At 38.8% G+C, this 26,977-nt stretch overlaps 1 protein-coding gene across 20 annotated transcripts; it reads right to left on the minus strand.

Moving 5' to 3' along the window:
• Positions 1 to 91: 91 nt before the first annotated feature.
• Positions 92 to 26,672, minus strand: LOC122847243 (rhotekin-like). 20 transcript variants are annotated; one of them, XM_044144772.1, is made up of 18 exons: positions 26,533 to 26,672; positions 26,324 to 26,410; positions 25,991 to 26,103; positions 25,634 to 25,771; positions 25,144 to 25,368; positions 24,773 to 24,902; positions 22,033 to 22,232; positions 21,588 to 21,634; positions 21,422 to 21,475; positions 20,623 to 20,740; positions 20,306 to 20,542; positions 20,118 to 20,212; positions 19,921 to 20,027; positions 19,676 to 19,801; positions 15,669 to 15,831; positions 12,494 to 12,592; positions 4,550 to 4,637; positions 92 to 3,365 (listed from the first exon to the last, which is right to left on the minus strand). In XM_044144772.1, the coding sequence occupies exons 6-18, from the start codon at positions 24,788 to 24,790 to the stop codon at positions 3,359 to 3,361; spliced, it is 1,359 nt and encodes a 452-aa protein (XP_044000707.1). In that variant the 5' UTR covers positions 24,791 to 24,902; positions 25,144 to 25,368; positions 25,634 to 25,771; positions 25,991 to 26,103; positions 26,324 to 26,410; positions 26,533 to 26,672; the 3' UTR covers positions 92 to 3,358. The 20 variants fall into 20 exon arrangements, with proteins under 20 accessions (XP_044000707.1, XP_044000703.1, XP_044000708.1 ...); XM_044144768.1 differs by having other exon boundaries at positions 21,588 to 21,637; positions 21,985 to 22,232; XM_044144773.1 differs by lacking the exon at positions 12,494 to 12,592 and having other exon boundaries at positions 21,588 to 21,637; positions 21,985 to 22,232.
• Positions 26,673 to 26,977: the final 305 nt, after the last annotated feature.

Consider the following 26,977-nt stretch of genomic DNA (forward strand, 5'->3'; position numbering starts at 1 on the left):
TCAGCATTGGAAGTTGCTTTAATTCGTTTGCTGCAAGGAAGAGTTAGACATAGAAATCAACACTTAATTTAGCCACAATGAGAAAAAAAAAAAAAGGTTTTTATGCAAGAAAGCAAATATCTGGATTAAGATCTTGGTGACTTATAGGAAAAATCAGATTGAGACAAAATGTTCAGAACAGCTTTTTATTTGGAAAGCATTACCAGCAAAAGAATTACAGTATAAAAAGTTTTAATTGGCGTGACAGTGCTAGCTAGCTATAGCAAACATTAATGTAATACAATATTTAAAGAATCTAATTCCTCCCATTTCTTGGAAGCATTTCTGAACCTTTTTTTTATTATTATTATTTTATGAAAAATTTAAGAAGAAATTCCTCTGCATCAAGCAAACCTTTTAGTTTTAATTATTTCTGTGTATTGTCTGAACACTGGCACGACACGCGCAACCTGTTCCGTTACTGTCCGGGCCTCGGATACAACCGTCTCATCCAGAGCGATAAGATGCACAGATCTGCGGTGAGGCGACAACATGCAGGCAGAGGCGACACGCCCTGGACTCTAACCGAACCGACGCTGAATATCGCGTGCATATCGGTTGCGGACGTGACAGACGGGTTGTTTCTAACACACTCCATCACAATCTGCGCTTCAGAATCTCTGTCAGGTGAACTGAGCTTTGAAATTATTAGCAGCAGTAGCGACGAGGAGAAAACTTTTACCTGCGCAAGCTATTACACACTTCTCTCGTTAGATTTGGTGACGTGTTCGGAAGGAACCCGATAGTCGATGAGATAATGGCTGTGTACAGGTCCCGACAGGCACTGCACTGTCACTTCAGTTCACTGCAGTGAACTGATGATCGCTCCACGGACCCCAGTTTATATTCCGGTATTTAAACTTTCTGTTGCATTAAATTCCACCGAGTTTCTTGATTTGAAACACTTACGAACACAAATGGTTCGAGGAAGATATGTTACATCAACAATCTATCAAACCCGATATCCTGTATTGATATTGTAGTATTAAGCATATTGAGTGCTTAATTCCAGAGCTATAAAAGTAATCTGACTAGATGGTGTTTTTGAAATTCTATTGTATTGGAATGAGAGTTTTTCCTCATTTTTCCATTTCATTCATGCTACACTATAAACCCACTTCTCACCAAGTATTTTTGATCTAGTTTCTGCGTGCAAATGTTAGTGCTCTTGAATAAAGACAAAAAAAAAAAAGAAAACCAACAGGGAACTTTTCTGCAAGATGTGGGAACTTGTTTTAAGTCAATTCCTGAATATTGATGAAAAGTGATAGATTATTTTTGCAGCGTCTTGTGATAAGTGAAATAATTCACCTGTGGAGCGAGCACTTTTATCAATATTGAGGAATTTTCTACTTAAAACACGTGCCTATATCTTGCTGAAATGTTACTTGAAACTTAGTACACTTGATCTAAAACACAACTAACATATCTAGAAGAAAAATACTCAGGATTTTCTTTGCAGTGCAGATATTTTTTGTTCATTTATTTTCTCAAGAGGTTACTGACATATGGGAAAATATGATAAACCTAAAAATCCACATGTAAAATGTATAACCAGATCCCTCCATAAAAATTACAACGCTTAAGAATGTCATTACCAAGGAGTCACAAGAGAAGCATGTCTAAAGGACAAATCTTAAACAAAAACAACCTTATTATTGAAGATAATTTCTGCTAGAGTTTGGTAAAAACCAGAAGCTCAACAGGTTTGATTTTAAACGAAGTCAGAGAGAGTTGTGTAGACCCATTGATCACTAGTGAAAGAGTCACAGAGACCTGGAATGAGGACCAACAGTTTATGAGAAGTGGTGCACTCAACACACACACTCATTCAACACACATTAGCAATGTTTCAACTGACTGAATGTATAATTGCACAATTTAACATTTTAAATAAAAATCTTCACAAAGAAAGCGCAAATTTTGAACAACAAAAAAAAAAAAGTCTTGTTTTTTTGCTAGGTTTTGTCACTGCATCGCCTGTACTTCTGCAACTAGTTGTACGGCTTATTTAATGGCAACTATGGAGTATTTTAAAAAATATATATACATATTTATGCATCACCCACAAAACATCGTTTCAACCCCGCAGTTTGGAAGCGGCAACATTACAATGTGGGACTGTTTTCCAGTTCTGGCAGATTTGGTGTATTTGAAGAAGAGGTGGATGAAGAAATTTACCAGGACTTTCTTGCCCAGAGTTCGAAGGTGGAGAAAAAAAAAAAAAAGGGTGGATTTTTCCAGCAAGACAATCTGAAACTCAAAGGCCGAGAAAACCTTCAGCTGATTTCAAAACGCGGCCACAACAGCTCAGTCAGTTCACCTGACGCGACTCCATTAGGTAATCTATAGAGAGAAGGTCAGAGGGCATGATGGACGATTTAAAGAGAATGGATCAAACTCACACCCAGAATGAGGTATTAAAACCATTTCAGTAAAAGTGTGTAATAATTAATCCCTGTATCGTTCAACTTCGCTGCACATAATTTGATCCGTGGAATTTTGTTTTGATTTCTTTTGGTGTGCGGATTAACTGGGCTGCTACCGAGATACGGTTTGAACTTTATTCACCGTTTTGTTTTGTTTTTTTTGTTTGCTTTTTTTATTTCCATGCAGTGTGTTTGCATTCCTTAAGGTCACACCTGGAATACAATATAAACAATGAATCAAAAAGCTGGGTAGCCAAACAGCTACTATACAGCGCTTGCCAATGGGTGGGGTGATGTCAACTTATGGGAAAAGAAAAAAAAAAAATGTTTGTTTCGTGAGTCAACCCGAAAGCAGCCAGACTGGGCCTTTGGTTTCAGGATGAGACTCTGAGCTGCAGGGTGACAGCTGACAGATTTATTTATAGCCAATCACAAAATTTTATTGCGACAGGAATAAATAAATAAATCAGGACGATTTATATGCACAAAAAAAAAAAAAAAAAAAAAAGAAATTGACTGGATTTTGAAGCAACTTGGTTTATTCGCTCCGGTTCACCATTTGTATTTTCACGACACAAATGCTAACATATTTGTAGACAAGTGTGTCATTTTTTTGAAACTTGGCCAGTATTTTTTATGTGACTTTCTGTTTTTTTTTTTTTTTTTACTTTTTAAATTTGCAAACCAACATTCAGCGAAGTCCTGGATTTGCGCACGGGTAGAAAAAAAAAAAAACGACAGTAGGAGCCGTGCAGAGCGCCTGGCGTCCTTAAAGGAATTTGAACGAGTCGCATTCATCATGTTCTCGTCCATTTCGACCAGGTTTGAAAACCACAGGCGAGGAGAACCGGAGCAATCGTCTCCCCGCCGCTGGATCTCCGTCTGGATGATTAATAGCTGGGGGGAAAAAAAAAAGAAGAAGAAAAGAAAAATGGTCACTGAAGTTGAGCGCTAAACGATGAATTAGTGTCCTGAGTTGACACTAAAGAGGCCTTGCTGAGGCCATCCTGATTTATTTCAGGCTTTTTAAATGTCCAATTCCTGTCCTGGCTGCTTAGCCAAACAGGATGGTGGATTTGGCAGCTTTACGTTTGTGTTGCTAGTAGAGATTTGCTGCACAATGTAAGGGAGGAAAGGGAATATTTTTTTGCGCATTTAATTTCCCTCTTCATCTGGGTCATGCAGTAAGGAACACAGGCCACAGTTATTACACACTTTTTTTTTATTTATTGCCAGAGTAAGTGTTTGACTCTTTCATGACCAATGCCAGATTCACTTCAATGAAAGAACAGAACAGGTATGAAGAAGACAGATATCAATTATTTTATTTAAGTCTTTGTGTATGTGAGCCATTTTTTTTTCTCCACATTAAATGGAATCTATTGTTCTCTGTGTAATGAATGTGTAGACGCAGGAACTTTGTTGTTTTTTTTTCCTTGTGGTTTGCACACGCCCCATTTAACAATCCTGTCTTCTATTAAAAAGCAAAAAAAAAAAAAAAAACGAATCACACCCCTCCTACAGTTGAAAGTATTCAGACAGGTTCTTCTCAAAAACCACAATTTGCTCTCATGTGGGGATTTATAAGAATGAGGATATGAAGCAGGTTTTCTTTTTTTTTTTTTTTAATGGCGTGATAAGACAGAACTTGATGAATCACTCTGATCAGGATGTCAGCTTCTGTCCATCAGTTCAGTGAAGTGTCTTGTTTTGTTTTAGCAGATTTCTATCATCATCATCATCACCTCCTTATTAAGTGATAAGATCAGAACGCGGCGCTGTCGCATTGTGACCTCACAAAATTAGAAATATAATTTTTAGATTTAATATACCCCAATCTTTCATTTAATCCCAACTTTGAAGCCATGTTGATTTTTTTGTTTTCTTAAATTTATTTGATGTATTTATTTATAAAGCACATTTTGGGCATTTCAACTCAGAGTTTGGTGTCCAGATTATATCACGTCTTCTTGGAAATTGTTTTGTAAATACGGCATTTGTTTTTCCATAACAGAAATTCTAAGCTACCAAATAAAAAGCCAGACAAAACATGCAAGTTGATTGTAATTTTTTTATCATACCTTTCACTGTAGTACGAGGACAGCAACGTTCGCATTTCACCAGACAAATCTGGAACGGCAGGACATTTTCTCGGAGAGGAGGGAGTTACTGTAAAAGGAAGATGGAGATAATAAATCCGAGTATCAAACTCACATATTTCTAGTACAGCTCACAGAGCCAGGAAACACCTCAAGGCGATGTTATGATGACTGGATATGAGGAAGTTGGAGAAAGTTTTATTTTGTCTTTTCTTTCCTGCTTCCCGCCCCGATCCTCCCTGCCGCATTAAAACTCTGAATCATCTCTTAACCACAAACACCTTGCATATATTTTCATGGGCATCACCGACGTTTCTGTCAGCAGGTGTGAGAGATAACGCGGTCGCCCCTGACGACGGCGCCTGACACTCTGTCCCGGCTCATTTGTGGGTTCTCCTGTTATTCACTCAGACTCGTTTGTCCACTTTAAGGTTTGGTTTCTCCCCAACTTGTTGGTGATAAACACTGAACCTTTGTGTGTGTGTGTGTTTTTGTTGCATGAAAGAACAGGAACAATTGTTGAAGCAGTCACTGTGATATCAATGCGTGTATTAATGTGAAGATTTAAGTCTTTCACAATAAAATAATGTTTGAAGCGGCGTTACGAACAATCTGGTTTTTACCAATTCTGCTCGTCTCTACTTGATCTGTGTGGCTATCGAGTCTTCATAGATTTAATATTTCTTATCAATAATGGGGAAATCTATTAAAAAAATCATATTGATTAAAAAAAAATGTTTTTTAAAATCTTAATTCAAAAGGATTGCAAATACAGATATTAAATATTCTCAGATGTTTCAGCTGAAATTTCTGTACAATTTTGCCATACTAGTGTTTTAGATCATTTTAGCAGCTGCTTTCATTTAGTTTGCACTTAAAAAAAAAGGAGAAAAGAAACTGTTTTTAATGTTAGTACTGACTTGGAAACAAGAAAAGCTGATAACTAATTCACTGGGTCTTTGAGCCAGAGGCTGCAAACTTTGGAGCCAGAAATCAATATTTCAAATTAACGTGGAAACAGAAAATTAGGAGGAAAGCAAATATTGGACTTGCTTGTCAACTGCACAAAACCATAATCTCTGACTGTTGAGAATGTATAACAAAGCAATAAGTCCAGAGCAACAAGATTATTACATGAAGAAAAACCTCTTGCTCTGGTCCCAGTTTGTCAAATAGAAAAGCCTGTAAAGTAGTTGATTTATGACTTTTACACTTTTTTTTTTTTCTTCAGTTATTAAGTTTTCTGAATGAACCTAGTTGATTTAATATTAAGGACATTTTCTCTCTCACTGACATTAAATCAAACCAGGAGATTCTTTTTCTTGGTTTTGAAGGATTACCAACATATTTGCTAAAATTATATTTCTTCCACTAATCTCATCAGGTTTTTTTGCTTGTTTTTTTTTGTTGTTTTTTTTCTGACTGGCAGCAAAGTGTCAAGGCCAGGCCCAACAGGTTTACTCTCACAAGTAGAGCATCAAAGCTTTTACCAAGATATGCAACTATTAGAAATGTAATGAACACACACACATAAATAAGGGAAATGAGGTTTAAAAGGAATACAAACAAGTCGCCCTTGTGCTCTCTCTGCCTCTTACTGTTTGTTTTAAACGTATTTTGCTGGAATGACTCAGTTGAACGCACTCTGGTGGAAATGAGTGTATTCAAGGTGAAGCGAGGCCGTCGTCGTAAAAGCCGAACTTTGTTGCCGTGTCCCATTGTCACCTTTCATATATCAAATATCAAACTTTGCGGTCCAGCCTGTACTGTGTGGATTCGCAGTGGAACAACAGGCGTCTGTCTTTCCAGACTTAAACTTACGACTTTTTGTCTGCCGCCCTCTGTGACAACTTAAATTATAGGTTTGTGTTTTTTATGACTGGGACAACGTTGGGTTACAAAGTGCCATTGTGTTGCAGCTCAGAAGGCGCCTTCAGTGAAGGAATGCCACTGCTGACTTGAAAACGTTCGTTGTCTTCATCAACGTCTGCTACTGCCGTTACTGCGAGTGACATAATTAAGCTGTGATACGATAGGATTAAAATATTTGTATATTTATTGGGATGGCATCTTAATTGCTATAAATGGCAGAACACAAATGTAATCAAGCTTCCATTGTCACAAAGATGGCAAATTATCTTTCCGCTGCGGCTCGGAGAAGCATTCACGTCCGCCGAGCTGTTTGTTTGTTTGTTTGTTTGTTTGTTGCGTCACATTTCAGTGGCTCTTATCGGTACCCATTGTGACTCAGCAACATGAAGCCATGCGATTTTGCGCAGTGGACAGAAAATTGTATAAAGTCTTTCAATTTTGGTGTACAAAATTCTGAAAAGTGTGGCATGCATTTCTAGTTGGCCGCATTTTGTCAATAAACCCCAAAATAAAACTGCCTTCAGAAGACCATTTGTAAATTGACTAGGTATTAATACACCAGTTCTGTGAAGGCACAAAGGTATATATATATATATATATATATATATATATATATATATATATATATATATATATATATATGTATATATATATATATATATATATATATATATATATATATATATATATATATATATATATATATATATAAACATACCAGACAGTTCTGGTATGTATTAGCTAAAGGTCTAGAGGAGTGTTGTAATAAAATCCTCCGTTGTTTTGTTACCTCCTGGGTATTTGTGGTGACGTTTATCTCCCTGTGCATGGAGATGATGTTGTGTTTTGAAACCGGTTGTTATTTAAAGACTTGTTCCTCGTCTTATTCAACTTTAAAGTGTCTTGCAGCCACCAGTTGTTCCAGTTAAAATAGTAAAAAAAACAAAAAAAAAACAAAACAGCATTTTATCTTGAATTGAGTCAGAGCTGCGCAGAGTCACGGCCTCTGGTATTTTTGAAAACTTTGGCTTCGACGCGCTTCCTCTGTGAGACTGTGGAGTGATAAGGTGGCGACGTGCCGCCTCAGAGTTGAAGTACAAAGAAATACCTGATATTCAGACTGCAGCTGTTCAGGGCCTTTTCCTTTCCTGCTACTCACTCTGATGAATAGGTCTCACAATTTACAACAATAGGAACGGAAAGTTCTCCAAGAATGCTGCTTCAATCAGACTATTGTCAGCCTAAGCTTCAGTAGCGACGGTTAAATATAGATATCCTTCTTTTATATACAATGAAAATGCTTAATGCAATACAAAACCAAGTTACCTGGAAGCGGTAAAACGTGGCAATAACGCGAGTTTAGAGCCGACATGAAGCATTAGGTTGGTTTAATTTCTTTTTTAATCATAGGCCTCCATTTATTTATTTTTTTTTAAAGAGGACATTAATAAACAAATTAACGAGGACCAAAAAACTCTCCAGAAAATTGAGAATTTGTTTTGGGGTTTGTTTTTTTTTCCCTGTCATAGAATAATGGTAAACTTGATAAAATTTCTCCAGGCCTGGGTGTGTCTGGTAAAATTGAACTTTGCTGTCAAAAATGACGGGTATAAAAATGAGCAGGGTCACTTTGCATGACACCATCACTCGAAAATTGCTTCCTGAAAGTCATTTTTGTTTGGTGTTGAAATTTGCTGGATGACAGTTTGACGTTCATAGATGAGCTTCATCAAATCTCACCGAATTTGGGCTGTTTTGGAAAACAAAATAAAAAAAGGGAATGTTTTGTGCATTTCTTTAAGGCAGAACCTTAAAGAAATGCAGCTGCCAGTGGAGCAAAAGGCGGTTGGTGTGCAGACTCAGATGCCTGACACTGATTTTTATTTGTAATAAATAAATAAGATCCAAATACCCATAAATAAGAGATTAGTGGTTGTGTCAAAAACGTTAAAAGCGCATGACTGCATTAGCAAAGCACAAATTACACTGAAGGTTAATAATAAATTGGCTCTTAAGACACATTTCAAACCACTGGCCGTTTTAGTCTTTGTGAGTTGATTAAAATCTTAGATTAGACAGAATCAATTCTGCTCGGTGCTGGAACGTTGAACGGTTCTTGGAAGCGTTTTTCCCAAGTTATGAGAAACCTGTTGCATGTTATGAGAAACATGCTGCTCTGTGTCGTGGGTCACGTTACAGGATTGTACTGTGTAGAATGATCACCTGTACTTCTGCAACTGGTATGTACTAGTTGTGCATACCAGATGTACTGATATGCACGGCTTATTTAATGGCAACTATGGAGTATTTAAAAATATATATATATATACCTATTTATGCAAAGTTACACTCTTGAGCTGAGGATTTAGCTACTAACTACAGTGAATTTGGCTCCTGCATTGCCTTTGGAATGACGTTTGGTTTGTCTGGTCTGTGTGCGTTTAATAAATTGATAAGGAAGTATAATGAAGCACTGCAGTGTTCATGCCAGCTAGGCATTTGACTGTTGAGAATGCTTTTCTATTTTCTGGATGGCAGGCGATTACATTACACAGTAATTGCATTATAGTTGTTCAACTACTGTATCATAGGCAGCAAGCAAGTTGTTTTGGTTTTTTTTAAGAGGAAGTCCAAAATGCATCTTTGGAGGGAAATTTTCAGATGAAATATGAGGAAACGACAAGCTGCCGTTGGGTGATCTTTCTCCACTCGTTTGTTCAACATCGCCGCTTCTGAAGAGACTTTTTTAATTCGCGTTACCACATCTCAAGAGACACGCCTCCGATATGCATCACTGGCACCAATCGACCCGTGTCATGTGGTTTGGTGCTCTGCAGAGTCGCCAGTACGTTTTTTGCTTTCAGCCGTTCTTTGGACTCATGAAACCCGTTCGGACTTAGAGTCAACATTAATGTGGAGGTTTCAAACGGATGGTATCTGCTGCAGCTGGGCTTTGTGGTTAAAGCCTCAAATCGAACAAAAAAAAGAGAAGCAGAAACAATGCATGCAGAAGGTTATAAAAAAAAAAAACCTGCTTTATCACTTTCGAGAAATTTTCCAATCAAGAAAGAAACTAAAAATAGGGTGTGACTTATTCCCCTTCCACATCCAAATCCAATCCAGAGTATCTCGTTTAGATTCCTCCTGTGTGTGTGTGTGTGTGTGTGTGTTTTGTTGTTGTTAATCACTCAGGCTTTGGCTCACTGTCGACTCCCATAACCACAGGAATCCCAGGCGAAACGATCGCTTCCAGACTTCAGTAACGTCAGGTGGTAAGTGGAAATTTCTACTTTTAGGAGACATTTTCCTTTTAAGTTTTAAAGTGGGGGAAAAAAGAGCAGCTCACAAATTTGATTAACATGAAAGTAAGTAAAGCTGAGAAAGCAACCTCAAGTTTAGAAATTTGAAATAAAACGAGCACATTGGGAATTCATCTCTCAACATCTCTTGTTGACATTTTGTATAAATTCAAATCTTAAAATTTAGCATTGGCTGTTTAGCTAGGGAGCCGATTTTCTACCTAAATTTACCGACAGTGCAAGCAGGAAAACTGTGAAGCGTTCGCGCCCGTCCAGCTGTGGCAACAACTCAAGTGATTGTGCACGTCAGCTGAGCATGGAGAGGATTTTCTGCGATTTATCCTGAGAGCAGAAACGGAAGCAGTAGTTTGACTGCTGCAACCAATCATAGCTTTCACTGTAGTACGAGGACAGCAACGTTCGTAAAACTGGAATGGCAGGACATTTTCTCACAGAGGAGGGAGTTACTGTAAAAGGAAGATGGAGATAATAAATCCGAGTATCAAACTCGAATATTTCTAGTACAGCTCACAGAGCCAGGAAACATCTCAAGGCGATATTATGATTGGATATGAGGAAGTTGGAGAAAGGTTCTTTTGTTTTTTCTTTCCTGCTTCCCGCCCCGATCCTCCCTGCCGCATTAAAACTCTGAATCATCTCTTAACCACAAACACCTTGCATATATTTTCATAGGCATCACTGACGTTTTGTCAGCAGGTGTGAAAGATAACGCGGTCGCCCCTGACGACGGCGTCTGAGAATGTATAAAAGCAATAAATCCAGAGCTACTTATTAAACTTTCTGAATGACTGCAGTGGATTTAATATAAAGGACATTTTCTCTCTCACTGACATCAAATCAAACCAGGAGATTCTTGTTCTTGGTTTAAAAAGGATTACCAACATATTTGCTAAATGCATGAATGGAAAAAAAATATATATCTAATTTACCTTCTTAAAATTCTGAAGTTTACATCCATTAATCTCATTGTTTTTTGCTTTTCTAAGGTTAGCTGCACACAAATATGGATACATTTTAAGATATCACATCGCTTTTTGACATTATGGAAAACCAAGACAAATTATCCAAGATATCAGGAAAATAATTATGCCTGGTTCACCTTTTAGTATCGTTTTTCAGACGTCTGATAGTGTTGCATTCAGAAACATCCAAAAACAAAATCTTACCAAGACATTTTGGTCCAACGTCTGGTGCAAATATCTTAGTACCCTTCAAATAAGAAATCTAACATCCAGGTAACTTTTAACTAACTATAGGAGCATGCTCCAAATCGATAATTCCTTCATATTGATGAAAAGGTTGTTGTTCCACTGGCAGATAAATGCACTTGGACATTTTTCTCATGTTATAAGTGAAATAATTTGCCATTGGAACGAGTACCTTTTCAAATTTATTAAGGATTTGCGTTAAAACGAGCGCCTAGATCTTGGAGAAAAGTTACGTTTATACATTAGTTTTGTCTCATTTCAAGTGTACTTAGATATTTGCACTAGAAACTAACACTTGGTAAGATGCATACACTGCAAAAACACAATGTGGGTGTTCAGCTTTCACACGATTCAGGAAATAGACAGGGTCTGCTTACCAGGAAATCATGTACCTTGGCACAAAACTGTACGCATCACCCCCACGTCAAATACATGGAAAAGACCAAAATCCTGTGCCTACATGGGCTGCAAGGCCACTGAGAGAAGAACCACAGATATGTTCTTTTAAATCAAGGAAGCCTTTCATGGCATCTTTTTGTTTTCTGTACTGGCATCGGCCAAACTAAAACTGAAGTGCTTAACCTTCATTAGCAAAGTCATATTTGAAATGAAATATGAAAAGCCTGGGAACCTGGAGTATCGGTGTGGCAGCATGGTGTTTTGGTGAAGGGGGGGGACTGGTGCACTGCAAGAATTAAATCGGCATAATGCAGAAAAACTTTAGGTGGAAATATAGCAGCAACATCAGTCAGGAGGTTAAAGCTTGAGCACAAGAAAGGCTTATAATGTGGACGCCTCTTATCATATCATCACAATAATCACAAAGTGTTTTATCCACAGCAAGGTCAATACTGAGATTACTTCAGACAGCGTTAGAGTCATTTTTATTTAATCTAATTCATGTCTGAAGGAAGATGGTAGTGCAAAGTTTCATTTAGGATATCAGTAAAAACTTTGTACCACACACACACAAATAAAATCTTTAAAACCAAACATCACTCAATTCTGTGTGATGTTTTCATACATAAGGAAATGCATCAAAATATGTGGCTGTAGCACGTTAACGTCTAGAGGGAAGAATAGTTTTGAAATGCTCTGAATGTGTTGATATTTGTCAGATAAGACGTTTGTCTGCCAACACTTTAAACTGGCATGGCGATGGCAGCGACTGTCGTTTCAACTCGTCTACATAACAGTAACATAAATAACTACACAGAGGTAACACACACACACACACACACACAGAAAACAAAACACTGCACTGCTGTCAACTTAAATCAAGGATCCCTTTCATGGCATCTTTTCAAAGTCTCGTTTTCTGTACTGGCATCGGTTCCTCTGAACAGTACAAAAGGACAAAGCAAAAGTAAATTAATTGAACTGAAAACAAATGTGTTAACTAATCCTTTCGAAAGAGGAGGAAAAGATAAAACACCTCCAAGAAAAACCCCTGAAATCAGAGACGTGGTGCGTCATCCCAGAAATGCTTGAATGCAACAGCGCCGCTGCGCTTTTAGAGTCGTTACCCATTTCATGAAACAGAGACCCCTGCTTGGCCGTTTTGGGTTTCCTGGACGGCGGCGCCTCAACCTTCATCGCCTCATCGCAGCGGCGTTTCCACTGACCTGAAACAGCCCAATTACACACGTCGTGATGCAAACAAGGGAGTATTCATTAACAGCTTTTCGTAATTATGCTATCATAACGTCTAGTCAGGTTCAGGTTTTCGTTATACCTGATGTACCACATGCCAGTCCGGAGGCCCAGAGGGTGAAAACACACACACATACACACCTGTGATATTTTCAGTGGTTCCGTTTTCACATTTTCATCATTGATTGTAGTGACAGATTGACAACAGCAATGGGTTGTTTTTTTGTTTTTTTTTTGAGGCTTCAGCAAATTTGTGCTGAACACAAAGCAGCTAATTTTATGTCAAGCAATAAAAGTCTAAGTCTAATGTTCTGTAAGAGGAACATGAAAGTACAGTTACAGTCAGGGAAACCAATCAAAAGCTTTTTCAGCCATTTTGTTAAGAACACAGACCCTTTTTGGTTGATTAAAATGCATCAAAGTCTTTGTTTTGCTATTTCAGCAACATCCTAATTATTTAGGCCTGCACTAAATAATGAAGGTAACGGTATAATTGGCATGTGAAAAGAAAAATGTCCGGTTTCTAGGTGTGGAAGACATGCACTTAAAGTTTTAGCACAACATTTTGCGGTGCTGTTGGAATAAAGACAAAAGTGATGATAAGAACTATTTGTTACATCTTTTTTTTATTATTATTATTATTATGGCTAAGACCGAGTCACAGGAATAATAACACAAACAAATACTGGGAGGAGTATTCCCTTTGGAAATACTTTTCTTTAAGACTCCAGTCACACTGAACAATTGCAAATTTGTTGGCATTTGTTGCTTTCATTGAACAAACGGCGCAGAAAATAGTAAAACCCTCCTGGCATCAAGGAAACGTTTGGGAGGGTTTAAACATCATTACTAAAGGCAAAGACAAATCAAAAACATTCCAATAAATGAAACAATATGGTAGGTTTTTGTACAATGAGCGGTAAAAGTGAACCTGAAAACGGTGTTGCATTGTCGAGTTGGAGGGCAGAAAGACGGAAACTTAAAAAGATTCAAAACTGGGGCAATAGTTGACCTTCTGGCAGGATGGTAAACTGGTTTTAATGTGTTAGTGGCCTAGCTAAAGTCCAAACAGTGATCTATTTCAAGTGAGAAAACTCAAAGACTCTAGATGTGGAAAAGTGTTCGGTAGTTCGACGAAGTTTTGACTCTGTAGAAGTAGACAAACCAATCAGGCTTTTCTTCGTTAAACCTCTTGAAAACTACGCGCCGTGCTGCCAAAACAAACTCTGATCAAGACCTTCAGTAGTTTTTTTTGTGCAAATGTTTTGGTACACTTAAAATTACGAAGCTCTCAAGGGGACATGGGAAAAATATTTATTTAGCATTCCCTCGCAAAACTGTACTGATCAGTTCATGCTGCATAATTGAATACTGTAAGCCTTTTTTACAGTGGCCGCCGCACTTTCTGTTGTAATATGAGGTTATTCCATGAATGTTAGCATCTCTTTGTGAAATATCTGAAGTTTTATTTCTTTCTTTAGGATAGAAAGGAACCACAAACCTGTGATATAAACAAACTTTCCGTAAGTAGCAAAGGAATAAAAATACATCCTAACTATTTGGACTATTTCTGAGTTATTATTGTGGGTAATAAGTCATCTGACAGTTTTGATTGTGTCTCTGTTGTGTTGGTTGTCTGATTGGTTTAAAGAGCTGCTTTTATGTTCAGTTCCATCTCAACCTTAACAGACATAAACATGCAGTAAATAAATCAATTTTCAATCAGTTTTTGCACGGCCAAATTGACACCAGTAATTACAGATTTCATTCATATGATAGAGGGCAGCACTGGGTTATTATTATTATTATTATTATTATTATTAACTGTTTGGTGCAATCAACTCCAAACCACTTTGTTCTGTCACATTTATCGATTTATTCCATTTTGATCATCATGCTCCAAACTTTGTAAGGACTGACCAACCTGCTCACCTCATCCTATCCTTATACACACAAAGCCAGTAACCTTCCCATTCATACTTGATGACGTCACGGCCAAATTGACACCAGTAATTACCGATTTCATTCATATGGCTCGTTCAGGGCGTCGGTGTTTATTATTATTATTATTATTAACTGTTTGGTGCAAAACACTGATTGAAAATTGATTCTTTTCACTGCATGTTTATGTCTGTTAAGGTTGAACTGAAAGCAGCCCTTTAAACCATTCAGACTACGAACACAACAGAGACACAATCAAAACTGTCAGATGATTTATTACCCACAATAATAACTCAGAAATAGTCCAAATAGTTTGGATGCATTTTTATTTCTTTCCTACTTACGGAAAGTTTCTGTTTATATCACAGGTTTGTGGAGCCTTTCTATCCTAAAGAAAAAGATACAAAATGTAAGATATTTTACAAGGAGATATTAACATTCATGAAAAAAAACGTACATAACCTTATATTAAGGCAGAAAGTATGGCGACCACTGTAAGAAAGGCTTACAGTATTAAATTATGTCGCATGAACTGATCAGTAGATTATTGTGAGGGGACGCAAAAGAAAAAAAAAAAAAAATGTCCATGTTCCCTGGAGGGCGGCGTATAAAATAAGACTGGACTAACTGAAAAGTAATTTTTCAGCAAGAAATAAGAGCTTGTTTTAAGTCAGTAATTCTTTATTATTGATAAGATAGCTAAGAAAATTAACTGAGATCATTTCAGTTCTAATAAAACATTTTTCCCCATAAGTGAAATAACCTGCCAGAGGATCTAACACTTTATCAATACTGAGAAATGATTTACTAAAATCCAGCTCCCATATCTTGCTGAAAAGTTGCTTACAGGTCACTTGAAATAAGACAAAACTAAAATAAATATAGTTCACGTTTGCTTCGGGATGAATGAAAGCCACAAAGCCCGTCGGTTCGCTCCAAATTCCCCTCTGCTTAGTTCCCGTAAGCGACGACAACGCCCCTCCGCTGCATCGATTGGGAAACCAACAACATGCTTTCACTTTGCTAATAATAGCCCAAGAAGTTTTCATTGCAGATAAAAGCTTAAAATAAACTAGATTTATTTTTTCTGACAGATAATTTCCTTACTCAGGTTGTAGACATGTTGCTGGAGGGCCTTGTTCCAGCCTGGCAAGTCTGCAGCGTTCTGGGCGGAAGCTGCGTACGTCACATTCCCTCTTTCAGGCTGCGTGCTAATGCTAATCTGTAGCCCGTGGACAGGATCGCTCTCAGACGGACACACCCTGGTATCCTGAAGGGCGGAAAAATAAAATAAAATTTAAACAAAATACAGAAATTGTGCACGTTTCATATTTAATTTACGCTTTCTGTAGGAACATCTACATTAATATTACATTTTGGTATTTATATTTATACAAATTTAGACGAGCCGACTCGTCTAAATTCGAGTCGGTTAAGGCTCAGGCCAAAATGTTCTCTGATAAATCCCTTCACAGATTTTTAGATATTTATGCTGAGATTAAATCACATACATGTAGACTGGTTACTGTTTGAGGGACTTCTCTTCAAAGTGTTGAAATAGATTTCATTTAAGGGCATTAGCACCATGTTTCACACAGTGCTTGGTTTTTGTTTTTTTTTATTAATTATTATTTTAGGTCAGTTTTGGTTTAATTTAATTTGGTCTGTCCTGACCAGAGCACCTTCACATGCAAATTTGACTTTTCGTGGAAGAATTAGGAAAGGTTCAGGTAACAAATAAAAACTTTGGACTGCAGGTGCATCCTTTACCAGGAATGGAAATTCTAGTGAACTTCCTCTTCATCTCATGAGACAGAACAAGATCGTTAGGCATTTCTTTTGGTTACCTGAGCCAGGTCACATTTTACCACATTGAAAGAACTGGCTTGGTGGGAGAGTACACGTGGCTTTTGAATACTGCAGTGATAAACATATTTAGCAGTGATAAACATATTTAGTTAATCAAGATCCGTCGTCAGGAAGCCGTTCAATGTTCAGGGGCTAAGAGAAAACATCCATTTTGCATTGGGAGTTTCCTTTTTCCAAACATTCGCAGTTAAATATAACGCGACAACGATGATGGAAAAACAAAGCACTGAAAAAAATAAAAATAAAAATGCACGTCAAAGAGATTTGACATGGAATCAGAAGTAGACGCAAAACACAATACGAGCCAAAACACAGCTTCACCCCCCTCCCGTTCAACAATGCCTGGCTTTTCCGCTTAGCAAGCAGGTTATGCCAGTCTGTGATTGATGAGGAGGGATCCAATCGCCCATGTTGAATGAGTGGCCTCGCATTCAACACGACAGCAATCGATGTATAAAATGCTTATTTTCTTTAAGAAACGAGCGAGAAACTTACAGGAATCAGAGGATGTCGCTCGCTGATCCAATTAATAGTAACATTTGAAAATAACCTTCAAGCAGGTATTAAAAACTATTTATTTATTGTTCTGGTGTAATATTTCCATCTTAAATATCATGTTTGTATCATGATACAAACATAATCATCATGACTATTGAATATGATTGCACGTTGGAATGCATTGCATTGATCAAATGTACAAATATCTTCAAGAAAAACAAAACCTCAATGTGCATAAGCAAAAAGTTAATGAACCGTATTAAAGAACGTTTCCTCTTCACTCTCACTTCCTCATAATTGTTTTACATTGATGCACTGGTATGTGGTAGCTGGCGTTTGCCAAAAATGAATGTATAAAGAGATCTATCTGCAAAGGTGTCACAAGGAACAAGATCTGATAAATTGTCATTATGTAAGAAAAGAGTCAGGTGGATTTTGTTTTTTTGTTTTTTACAGATGTGGCTGTCTGCATGTTTCTGGTTTAAACTGGTCCTTTTGACGTCACTGGTGACAGATTAACCATGAGATTATTTTCTCAAAGCTTCACTCACTCTTCCTCCTCCTCGTCATCCTGCAGGCAGCATCAGTCAGACATGCTGTCCAAACTCCAGGTATTTCTCAGGAAGGTTTGGTAAATTTAGCATCTATACATTTAGTTGTCCAACCCAGTGGTTAAATACCTACATCTGAAATAAATATTTTACGCCTGAAAAGTCAGCGATCAAAATTAGAGGAAACATGGCTCACATTTCGTCAAGATCAACTCTGTGTGAGAAATTGCCATGAGCCACACATTGGAAACCTGTATTTGTGTTTCAACACGATAAAAATCCACGAAACTGAAGGGCCGCAACATTGTAATTGAAAATCTTAACTCTGCTAGTGAGCCAATATTGGGTTATCATTGGGGTTTTAGCCACATCATAATCCAAAACATATGGCAAATCATTCTAGGAATGATTTATCAGAAACCAAAATCTACTGTGGGTTTAAAGGAGGAACGGTGAACGATGCACTCTGCATCTTGTGAAATGTTTTTGAAGTTTAAAAACTGTCTGCACTGTGTGATTATCCAGGTGCAATATTGATAAATTTAGTCATTTAAATAGGAGTTCCTAGAACACGCTGTGGTTAATTTAGAAGTTATTCTGTCGTACTTATACGGTCAAGTTATACCGTCACAAAATATCCTGCAGAAGTTGCCTGAGGAAGAAATGACACGCCGCAAGTTGAAGAGCTATAAATCAGTAGACTGTAGCTCAGACTGGTTTTTCCTCAACTGCGCAACAGGTGAGTAGTTTACAGTGAGGTGCAAACCACTACAATATTAACCAATGTTTCTGTGATCATGTTCCAATATCAGAGCAACTTCAAACGAGACTTTGGGTCTTTTAACCGACTCAAAGTCACAAAAAAAACAAAAAAAAATCTCTTTTTGTGGCCCATTTGGCCAAAAGAAAAGAAGTGGCCTTGTATATACACACGTGTTGATATATAGAGCATCGACCTCCTTCGTCCACCTGCTGCACTTGAATCCATTACGCATCAACATTTATCCAGCTTGAAGTTAGAAAAGAAAAAAAAGCCTAAAAATGATTCCAACGAATTGCAAACAGTGCAATCTCTCAATTTTTTTGTCCTTAATGACATGCGGATCCTTACATGTTCACGGACTTTGTGTAAATAATATGAGTAATATGTCAACTTAAATGGAGTAGCCGTCTCAACCCCATTTCCTGAATTTCGTCAAAAGCAGAGAAGAGCGACACTTGTTGCCACCCGCAGTAAAAATGTGTAAAAGTCTAAAAAATTCTAATTCCTCACCTCCCCCCACAAAAAATAAAGAAAAAACACAATAAAAGCTCTTATGACTGATCTTAGATTTTTATTTCACCTCCCTCTGCTTGGTAAGAAAAATCTCAGCTCCTCATCCAGCCCGTTTTGTCACAGCAGTTTATTTTATTTGTTAATTATTTTATTTATATAAGCAGCACTTGGCATGCAGATGTTTTCTCGTAGCCACTTCCTGACTCAAAAAAACCCAACAAACCTCTGCTCTACTTCCGTGTGCTGTCCGTTTTTCCTTTTCGTTTATTTATTTATTTTTTTTTAAAAGTCAGTGAGAGAATTGGGCAATCTGTTTGACATGGCATTCAGACACCAGCCTGACAGGAAGTCGCAGATAACTGAAGATTCACAGCACGTAAAAATTTAAATGTTTCTTTGAAAGGAATGCTTCAGTTACGGTTGTTTAAGAGGAAAATAACTGTGACACCAGAGGATGTTTCTTCTTACCACAACACGCAATAAATACTCTAAAGGTGTTAATTTCAGTGGGGAACGACGTTGCTGCGAAGACGATCCATTTATCGATGGCGACAACGTGAATGAATATGATAAGGTGTTCTGATAAGGGCGTAGGATGCTGCAACAGAAAAACACTTTTGCTGTTTTAAGTGTGATTCTGCAGCTGTTTTTGGCTGAATTCATTCCAATAAACATTTTTCACAAATCTTCACTATTAAACTGCTTTAATAAATAACTGAATAGATTAGTGTGTTATCTAACCGAGTGGGGGGGGAGTAACCAGGATTTAAACCGTAAAACTCTCAAAACAGCTTTGTTCGCGTTTTTACTCACTGGTGCCCTCTAGTGGGGTTGTCCTGCCACTGTAAGCAACCCAAGCAGCATCATCTCTACATCTTTGCATCAATCTCATTCTGACTTTGCATATTTAAAACCCAAACCTTTGTGACGGGGATTACAAGCAGAGGCTCGTCCTCCGACTCCAAGTCTTCTCCACTTCGATAGCAGAGAAGCGTTTGGCCGACGAGGACACAGTAGAAGTTTCCCCAATGGTCTGCGTCCTCAAGCTGAGTGAGAACAATAAAGAAACAAAGGCACACGCAAGTAAATCAGAATCAAAGGGAGTTGCTGTGATTGGTGGTAAAAAAAATAATAATAATAATAAAATGTTACAATATGTATTCACCTTGATCTTAAGTTGGCCCCTCATCGCTGGCTGAGTCATGCATAAAGGCTGAGCGACTAAGCGGCAGCACATGTTTCCGTACAGAGGCAACCAGAATGGACTATCCTCTGGAAAAAGAAAAACAGAAAGACAAGAAAAAGCCTAAATCATACTTAAAAACATGTATATACAATAAGAGGGAAACAACAGGAAATTACCTGTTGCTGAAAGTGTTAAATCATGCGTCTTGAAACCCTCTCTGACATGTTCAATAGTCAGTGTTGTCTGAGCCAACAGCTTATACTTGGGGCCTCTATGAATGCAAAGAAATTCATACAATCAGCTTCTTTTAAAAAAATAAAATCAGAGTAATGAAACGTGTTTCAAGGAGAGTGGCCATGCCCACAGTGCAGAAGGAGGTGAAACATGTCCAGGCCTCGCGGTCCCGCCACCTGGGCAGACGGAGCCGTACGCAGACACAGACTCAAACGCGGCCCGGATCCTTTTCCCAGAGGAGCTTCCCGACGTGCCGCCCAGGAAGAAGCTCATTCTCCTGGGAGCCGGGGCCGCCGGAGGGAAATCCTCGGCCGCGCAGCAGCTGTAGAGCTCGACGCGGAGCGAGAAGCCCGGACCCACCTCGTCGCTGGGCGGATGTGGACGGGGTTAAAAGCTTGTATGTTGGAACGCGTGAATTTGGGTTTTCTGAGGAGGTTTTTCTCTTACAACACGACCGCGTCCTCGAAGCAGATGTCGGTCAGCGTCCTGTCCACCATCACCAGGTCGGTGTCGTGGATGTCTGAGCCGCACTGAAGCAGGCAGAACACAGCGCAGCGATGCAGCTCTAAACATGGAGAAAACGTCATTTTATTGGGGATTTTTTTTATTAGTAATTTATTTTGGGTGGAAATTGTCACATTTTACTTATAATAAAATAAAAAAATATATATATACAGGCACAGAAATGCCTACAAACAAAAAAAAAAAAAAAAAAGTATATTCTTACCAAGAATACGCCAAACCTTTATGTGGGTACATTTGCCCATTGAGAGAAAACCTGATCCTGTAAAAAATTTTTGGTACTCTGAACAAGCTCTTTCAAATTAATATTGAATAATAATAATCTGGGTTTTGAGCCACCTACAATTTGTCCCCGAGACATTTAGACAAGTTCAGTTAATGAAATGTGCATTTATATTTTAAAACTATTACAAAGTTACACAAAGATTAATTACACAAACATGTAACCGTTTTTATTAAGCATGATCGTTTTTCCACTGATGTGAAAACGTGACGTCTAAAATGAAAATATTACATCAGAACAACAACAACAAAACTAATTTAATAAAAAGGTGGATACTGTTTTTAATTTCTGTATTAATGTTTTATAACTGTGGGAGGAAGCCAGAGAAAGGCGACAGTCTTACCAACCAAACAAAACTTAAATTTGTGTGTGATCACTCTAGAGCTATGAAGTTTTTTTTTTTTTTTTTTTTTTTTACCCTCATCTCTGCCATTTGCTTACCTCCTTTGTTTTTGAAGTACTCCGAGTCTTTCCACATCAGGGGGATTCGCAGGTCTGCAGAGTGCAAATTAATAAGTTTGTTGCCACAAGCAGCTAAACGACAAACTTAGCTGCTAACATACAAAGGATTAAACAAATACGATTTGTACAAAAGACATTTTGTTACCAGAAAGTGACACTTTCCCAGCACATGGCGCCGCATCTTCAGATAACCTGCTGTCAAAATAACCAGCAGTCAGCCGTCCAGAAAATATATGAAAATAAAAGAAACAAAACGGGTTTTTGTCTGTTCTAAAATCGAAAAGGAATTCCCTTAAGCAGTATTGACACATCGGTTGCATATTCACGCCTGAAGACAAAACTTAGAAATTCTGGATCTATTTGTTGTGTAATATGAACACAGCTCATGCGTCTCCAAGTAACCTTGCCTGACATCTTGTCTGTTGGCGCAGCCTGTGCATTTTCTCACCAAAATTACTTCTTCGGTTCGCTTTTTAAAGAAAAAAAAAAAAAAAAGTCTTTTTAAGTTCCTCATATTTACATGCGTCTCCCTGAGCAATTACCTTCCAGTGAAATCATGCGTACCGCTCAATCCCCGTGCTCCTACTGACCCGTGTCCCTCTCTCTCTAAGATCTGTGCTCTCCTCATCCCCTGCAGCTGGCCGAGCAGAGCCAGGATGCGGGCGTTGCAGGTCAGCAGGCTCTTGGAGGCCTCCAGGGCCTGATCCCTCTGGGAGCAGGCGGCCAGCAGTTTGTGGGCTCCCTCCTGCAGGCGCACCTCCCTCTCAATCTGCTGCAGCACTCTCTCCTCCTGTTAGGGACGAGACAACGGCGTAATGCGACGCCCGCATCCAAGAAAGTCTGTATTGACAACATGGAGAACAGAGGATGCGCTACAAAAAAAATAAAACAACAGACGTTACAAAGGCGAGGCAAGGGAATCTTAATAGGACATTTTCAGCAATAAGGCAGTTCAAAGTGCTTTACATGAATTAGGAGGTACTAGACAAAAAAAAAAAAAAAAGACAAGAGTACTAGACAATTTAAACTCATAGGACATTCTCTAGATCTAAAGTTTGTTCTTGATTGGTGATATGAAGTACAAGACCTGAGTGAAGTCGGCCCCCCCACCTTCTTCGAATCAGATGAAATCAATTAACTCGACTCTGTTTGTGCAAAACGTTTGACACCAATTTTGTCTGATTTCATAAAAGTGGTGGTGGTGGTGGTTGACCATTTGACCTTTAACCCTTCATTAATATCTTCAAAAAGACCATTTTTGCTGCACAAACATAGTCGAGGTGGTGGTGGGGGGGAGGGGTTGACCTTTGATGACCTCTAGAAACATTTCTTTAAATCTTTAAAATGATAGCGGCACAAACAGAAACTTTTTTGCAGCACAAACGTTTGACACCAATTTTGTCTGATTTGAAGAAGGTTGGAGGCCGACTTTCCTCAGGTCAGAACGAGAGCTCCACAATTTATAAACCATTAGGAGTTTCTGTGTCTCCATGTTTGATTCTTGTTCTGGGTTAGTGAGAATGAAGGCTGAATATTGGTTCCACGTGTGTAATAAGAATAAACACTTCATAGTTTATAAACTATGAAACTACGATCTCTGGATCTCAAGTTGGTTCTGTTTTAACTAAACTACATGCTGCTTCCAGTTGTTCTGGGTTGCTAATAGTGTTTTCTAAGCTTGTTCCAGATTTGTAAAGTATGAAACTAAATGTCCGCAAATAAGACTCCCATGGCGATTCTGGAGGAGCTGCAGAAGTCCACAGCTCAGGTGGGACTGTTGACATGACAACTATTTGGCCCGCTCTGCACATGTGTGACCTTTTTGAACGAATAGCAAGAGCTGTGCCAAGTTTGCCACAAGGGGGCGCTGAGCTGAGACCGAAATGACAGAAGCCGTGTGTGAAATATGACGCTGCACAGAACCATGGAGAATCCTTTCGATTTGAGTTTGGGATTTTATTTATTTCATAAAGGAAACAATGCAGGCTAAACATGAATCCATCACGCAAGTATGCTTGATTTATCTTAATTTTCATCTGTAGTGGCAGGTTGATGGAAGGGATTTAAAAAATAAAATAAAATAAAAATGCATTCGACATGCATAAAAACATACAAGACCTATGATTTTTGACGGATTCCAATGGATTCCAAAGGGCAGCATCGTTTACAGAAGACATCAATAAAAATTAAAAGTTGCAGCTGTAACCGCAGAGAGAAGATGCAGTTGTAGAAAGAACTGATTCAGATTTTTACCCCCCTCCTCCTCAAAATATACACCATTTTGAGTTGGACTTTTATAAAAGGGAACCCAGTGAAATACACAAATATTTGTAACATTAATGTGGCAAAATGTGAAAAGGTTTGAAAAGGTTTACAAGCGAGTGTAAGGGTTTTGTTGACTGTACACGTGAACACGAGAACCATGACTGTTGGTAACCTCGACCGAAACGCCCGACAGGAGGCTACGAAATGCTGAAAGGAGGCTTTGAACCTCCAGACAGGTTGCATAAGCTCTCAGAAGTCAGGGTACGTCTGCAATCCAGGAAGAAGTTGTTGAATAACAAAACAATGCTAAGACAATGTTCTTTGTGTCCGCAATTATTTCTTGCCCTCCTTCCAAACACTAAAAGCTGCAGAGGAAGACATCCACATAGTAAGAATTCCCAAATGCTTAAACTTTTTTTCTTCCTTTTTTAAACAAACCTACAAGAATACAGCTGCAGTTGCTGTTTTATTCATGGTTGCAATGTATCGATCGTGTCCATAGTGTGGTCTGCAGAGTTTAATACAGCTTTTGGCCTTCCACACTGAAGGACTCCACCACTGGGTTAGTTACCGCAACCCCAAGACAATCGACAGCATTTAAAATGAGTCAAACGCGTTTAATCTGCCTGAAGTTTGCATTTTCCTGCTGATCGAGCATCAGATGAAACTTCCATCTGTTAACAAAACTATTGCTGGCATATCTTTGAATCTCAGGATTGTTAGAAAGCGCGATGGATTCACAATGGACTCGCTACATTAACGAGTCATGTGTTTGAGCTTTTGGGGGGGGGGGATCAGAACCATGTTTCATAATTCAGCTGATCTGGATTCAATCTGGATGGAGAATGAATAGTACATGTACCTCACTCAATAGGATATATATATAACTCTTAATATTAAAGAGTTTTCTCCCTTTAATATTAAAAAACCTGATGAAGGTTGTTGGTTGTTTGTTTTTTTTCTGTCATTGATTACTTTTTAGAGAAAATAACTGCTGATCTGCGCATTAGAACCACAGTTTTCAGCACAGGAACCTTTTCTCTCCCCCATCCCCCGTTTGCTTACCTGGTTCCTGTCGGCCATGGCTCCACTCAGCTGAGCCTCGGTTCTGTTCGGGCTGCGCTCTCTGGGAGCGGGATGATCCTGCAGCTGACCGGACCGCCGTTCGGGCTCGATCTGCAGACGGAGCAGTCAGCTGCTCAACAGAGATCAAAACAATCTTAAGCCTCCATGCAAGAGGCTGGAGCGCGAAGGATTAGAGTCTCAAACATTACACTCGCTAGTTCAAGCAGCTCTATAGCGAGAATAATGCAGGCCTATGTGTAGAGTATTAGCTATATAAATCATTATGAATGAATCTAAAAAAATAAATAAATAAATAAAATAAATATGGAAGTCAGCCTTGTCACAAACTGTCTTCATTTGAAAACATTTACTGTGAATTTCCGTGAGGGGAATGGAAGTTAGATGAACACAGCCAGCTCATTTGTGAATTTACAATAGAGTTGAAGTATTGCGTGATTAATTTGTAGGGTGTCCAGCAATTCCCGAGAGAGGATCAATGGTGCCTTGCATAACCGGCATGCATTGTGCAACAAAGCTCCCACTCAAAATCAGCAGGAGTGTTTCCTCACTGCCTGGTCACTTTCCAGAAAGTTTCCCTGTAAGAGAGATTGAAAAATGGAGATTCATCAGAATCTCAAGTCAGGAAATAAATTATAAATGTTTGTTGTTCATGCAGACAGTTCCTAACCAAGTTGAAACCAGGAAAGAAAAAGTTTGAAATTACAGCTTTACATCATGATATTCTCTTCAAAAACATAGCTGGACTGTTGCCTTGATTCCTTCATGCATGTTTAAGAAATCTTTTGATCTCCCATGGCAACCATGCAGTTGTGAAAAACACCTGGGTGGAGCAAGCACCACCTTAGAGAACAAGGTTCCTCCTCGGAGCTGCAGTTGCCCTCCCCCGAAAACTCCTTCAGGCTAGCCAACAGCAATTAGCAAACACCTAGTGGAGCTGTGCATCTGCTGAGCTCATATGAGCCACTTCTCATTGGAACACTGGTAAAAAAAAATAATAAAAAAAAAACATTAGAGTGATACAACTTCCTGAAGGTAGAGTTTCAAAAAGGAGTTTCTTAAAGAGACAAAGGCCCAAGTTCAAAGCTTTACGTGTCAAATTTCTTTTAAGTCATAATATGCACCATGCCACTATTGTAAATGCTGGAAAACACAATACTGCACCCACATTGGTGGAGTTGGATCCAAACAAACTGTCACCTGCGTCTGGTCGGAGGATCCCGCATGCTGTCCGTGACGACACAAGTAGATCCTGGACTCAAGTTAAGGCCCTCACTAATGCCAACTGCCGTCCAGTAACCATAAGGTGGGATCTGAGAACAAGCACCATGTTGGGAGGAAGTCTGACCCACATCCAGAGTCACACACGGAAACAGAGGCAAGTTCAAGCATTTATTTTAAATATGTACAAAAAGGTAAGAACATTGCAGAAGTTCTCCTCAGCTCAGGTCTAAGGTTCATTGCAGGAGGAGAGGCAGATTAACGAAAAAAATAAATAAATCTGATGTTGCAGGTTAAATGGGCTTATAGTACCTAGGAGGCTTCTCAGAGGGAGGAAGGGAGTATAGGAACCGGCTGCAGGTGAGCACACGGTCCTGGTTTGAAAACACGAGAGGACCACTGAGAATCAGAGAGAGAAGAGTGAACCAAACAGAGACAGCGAAGCTAAAAAATAAATAAATAAAAAAAACACAGGTGAGTCACATAAAGTCTAGCGTTTCTCAGAAGAGTCATACACAGACCATGCTTGAATAATCACCCAGCAGAGAGTGGAGGCCCTGCAGCTCCTTAAATCCTCCCGGGCTGATGATCCAACGAGCTGCAGGCGTGCGGCTCTGCTGCAGGCCAGCAGCCAATCAGGAGAGACTCTGACTCACACGAGATCCTGACAAGACGACACATTTTCAAATGCCACACCTATATATCTTAAGTGAACGTAAATATTCAGTGGAGTCCAGTTAATGTTTGTAAGCTGCTGGAAGAAGGGGGAAAAATAAAAACGAAGAAGATATTCAGGTGTTAGGATTTCTCAGACTTGCCTTCATTGCAGTTAAGTTCAAGATGATTCACAGCGCCAACAGATTTGGATTTGAAGTGATAGTTTCATCTAACCAACATGTGCATTTCCCGATCTGAATGCTTTGGAGCGGAGAGTCCCGATTTGAACCTGATTGCACGAGCAGCTGG

This window comes from Gambusia affinis, linkage group LG17 (genome assembly GCF_019740435.1).
Source record: "Gambusia affinis linkage group LG17, SWU_Gaff_1.0, whole genome shotgun sequence".
NCBI lineage: Eukaryota > Metazoa > Chordata > Actinopteri > Cyprinodontiformes > Poeciliidae > Gambusia > Gambusia affinis.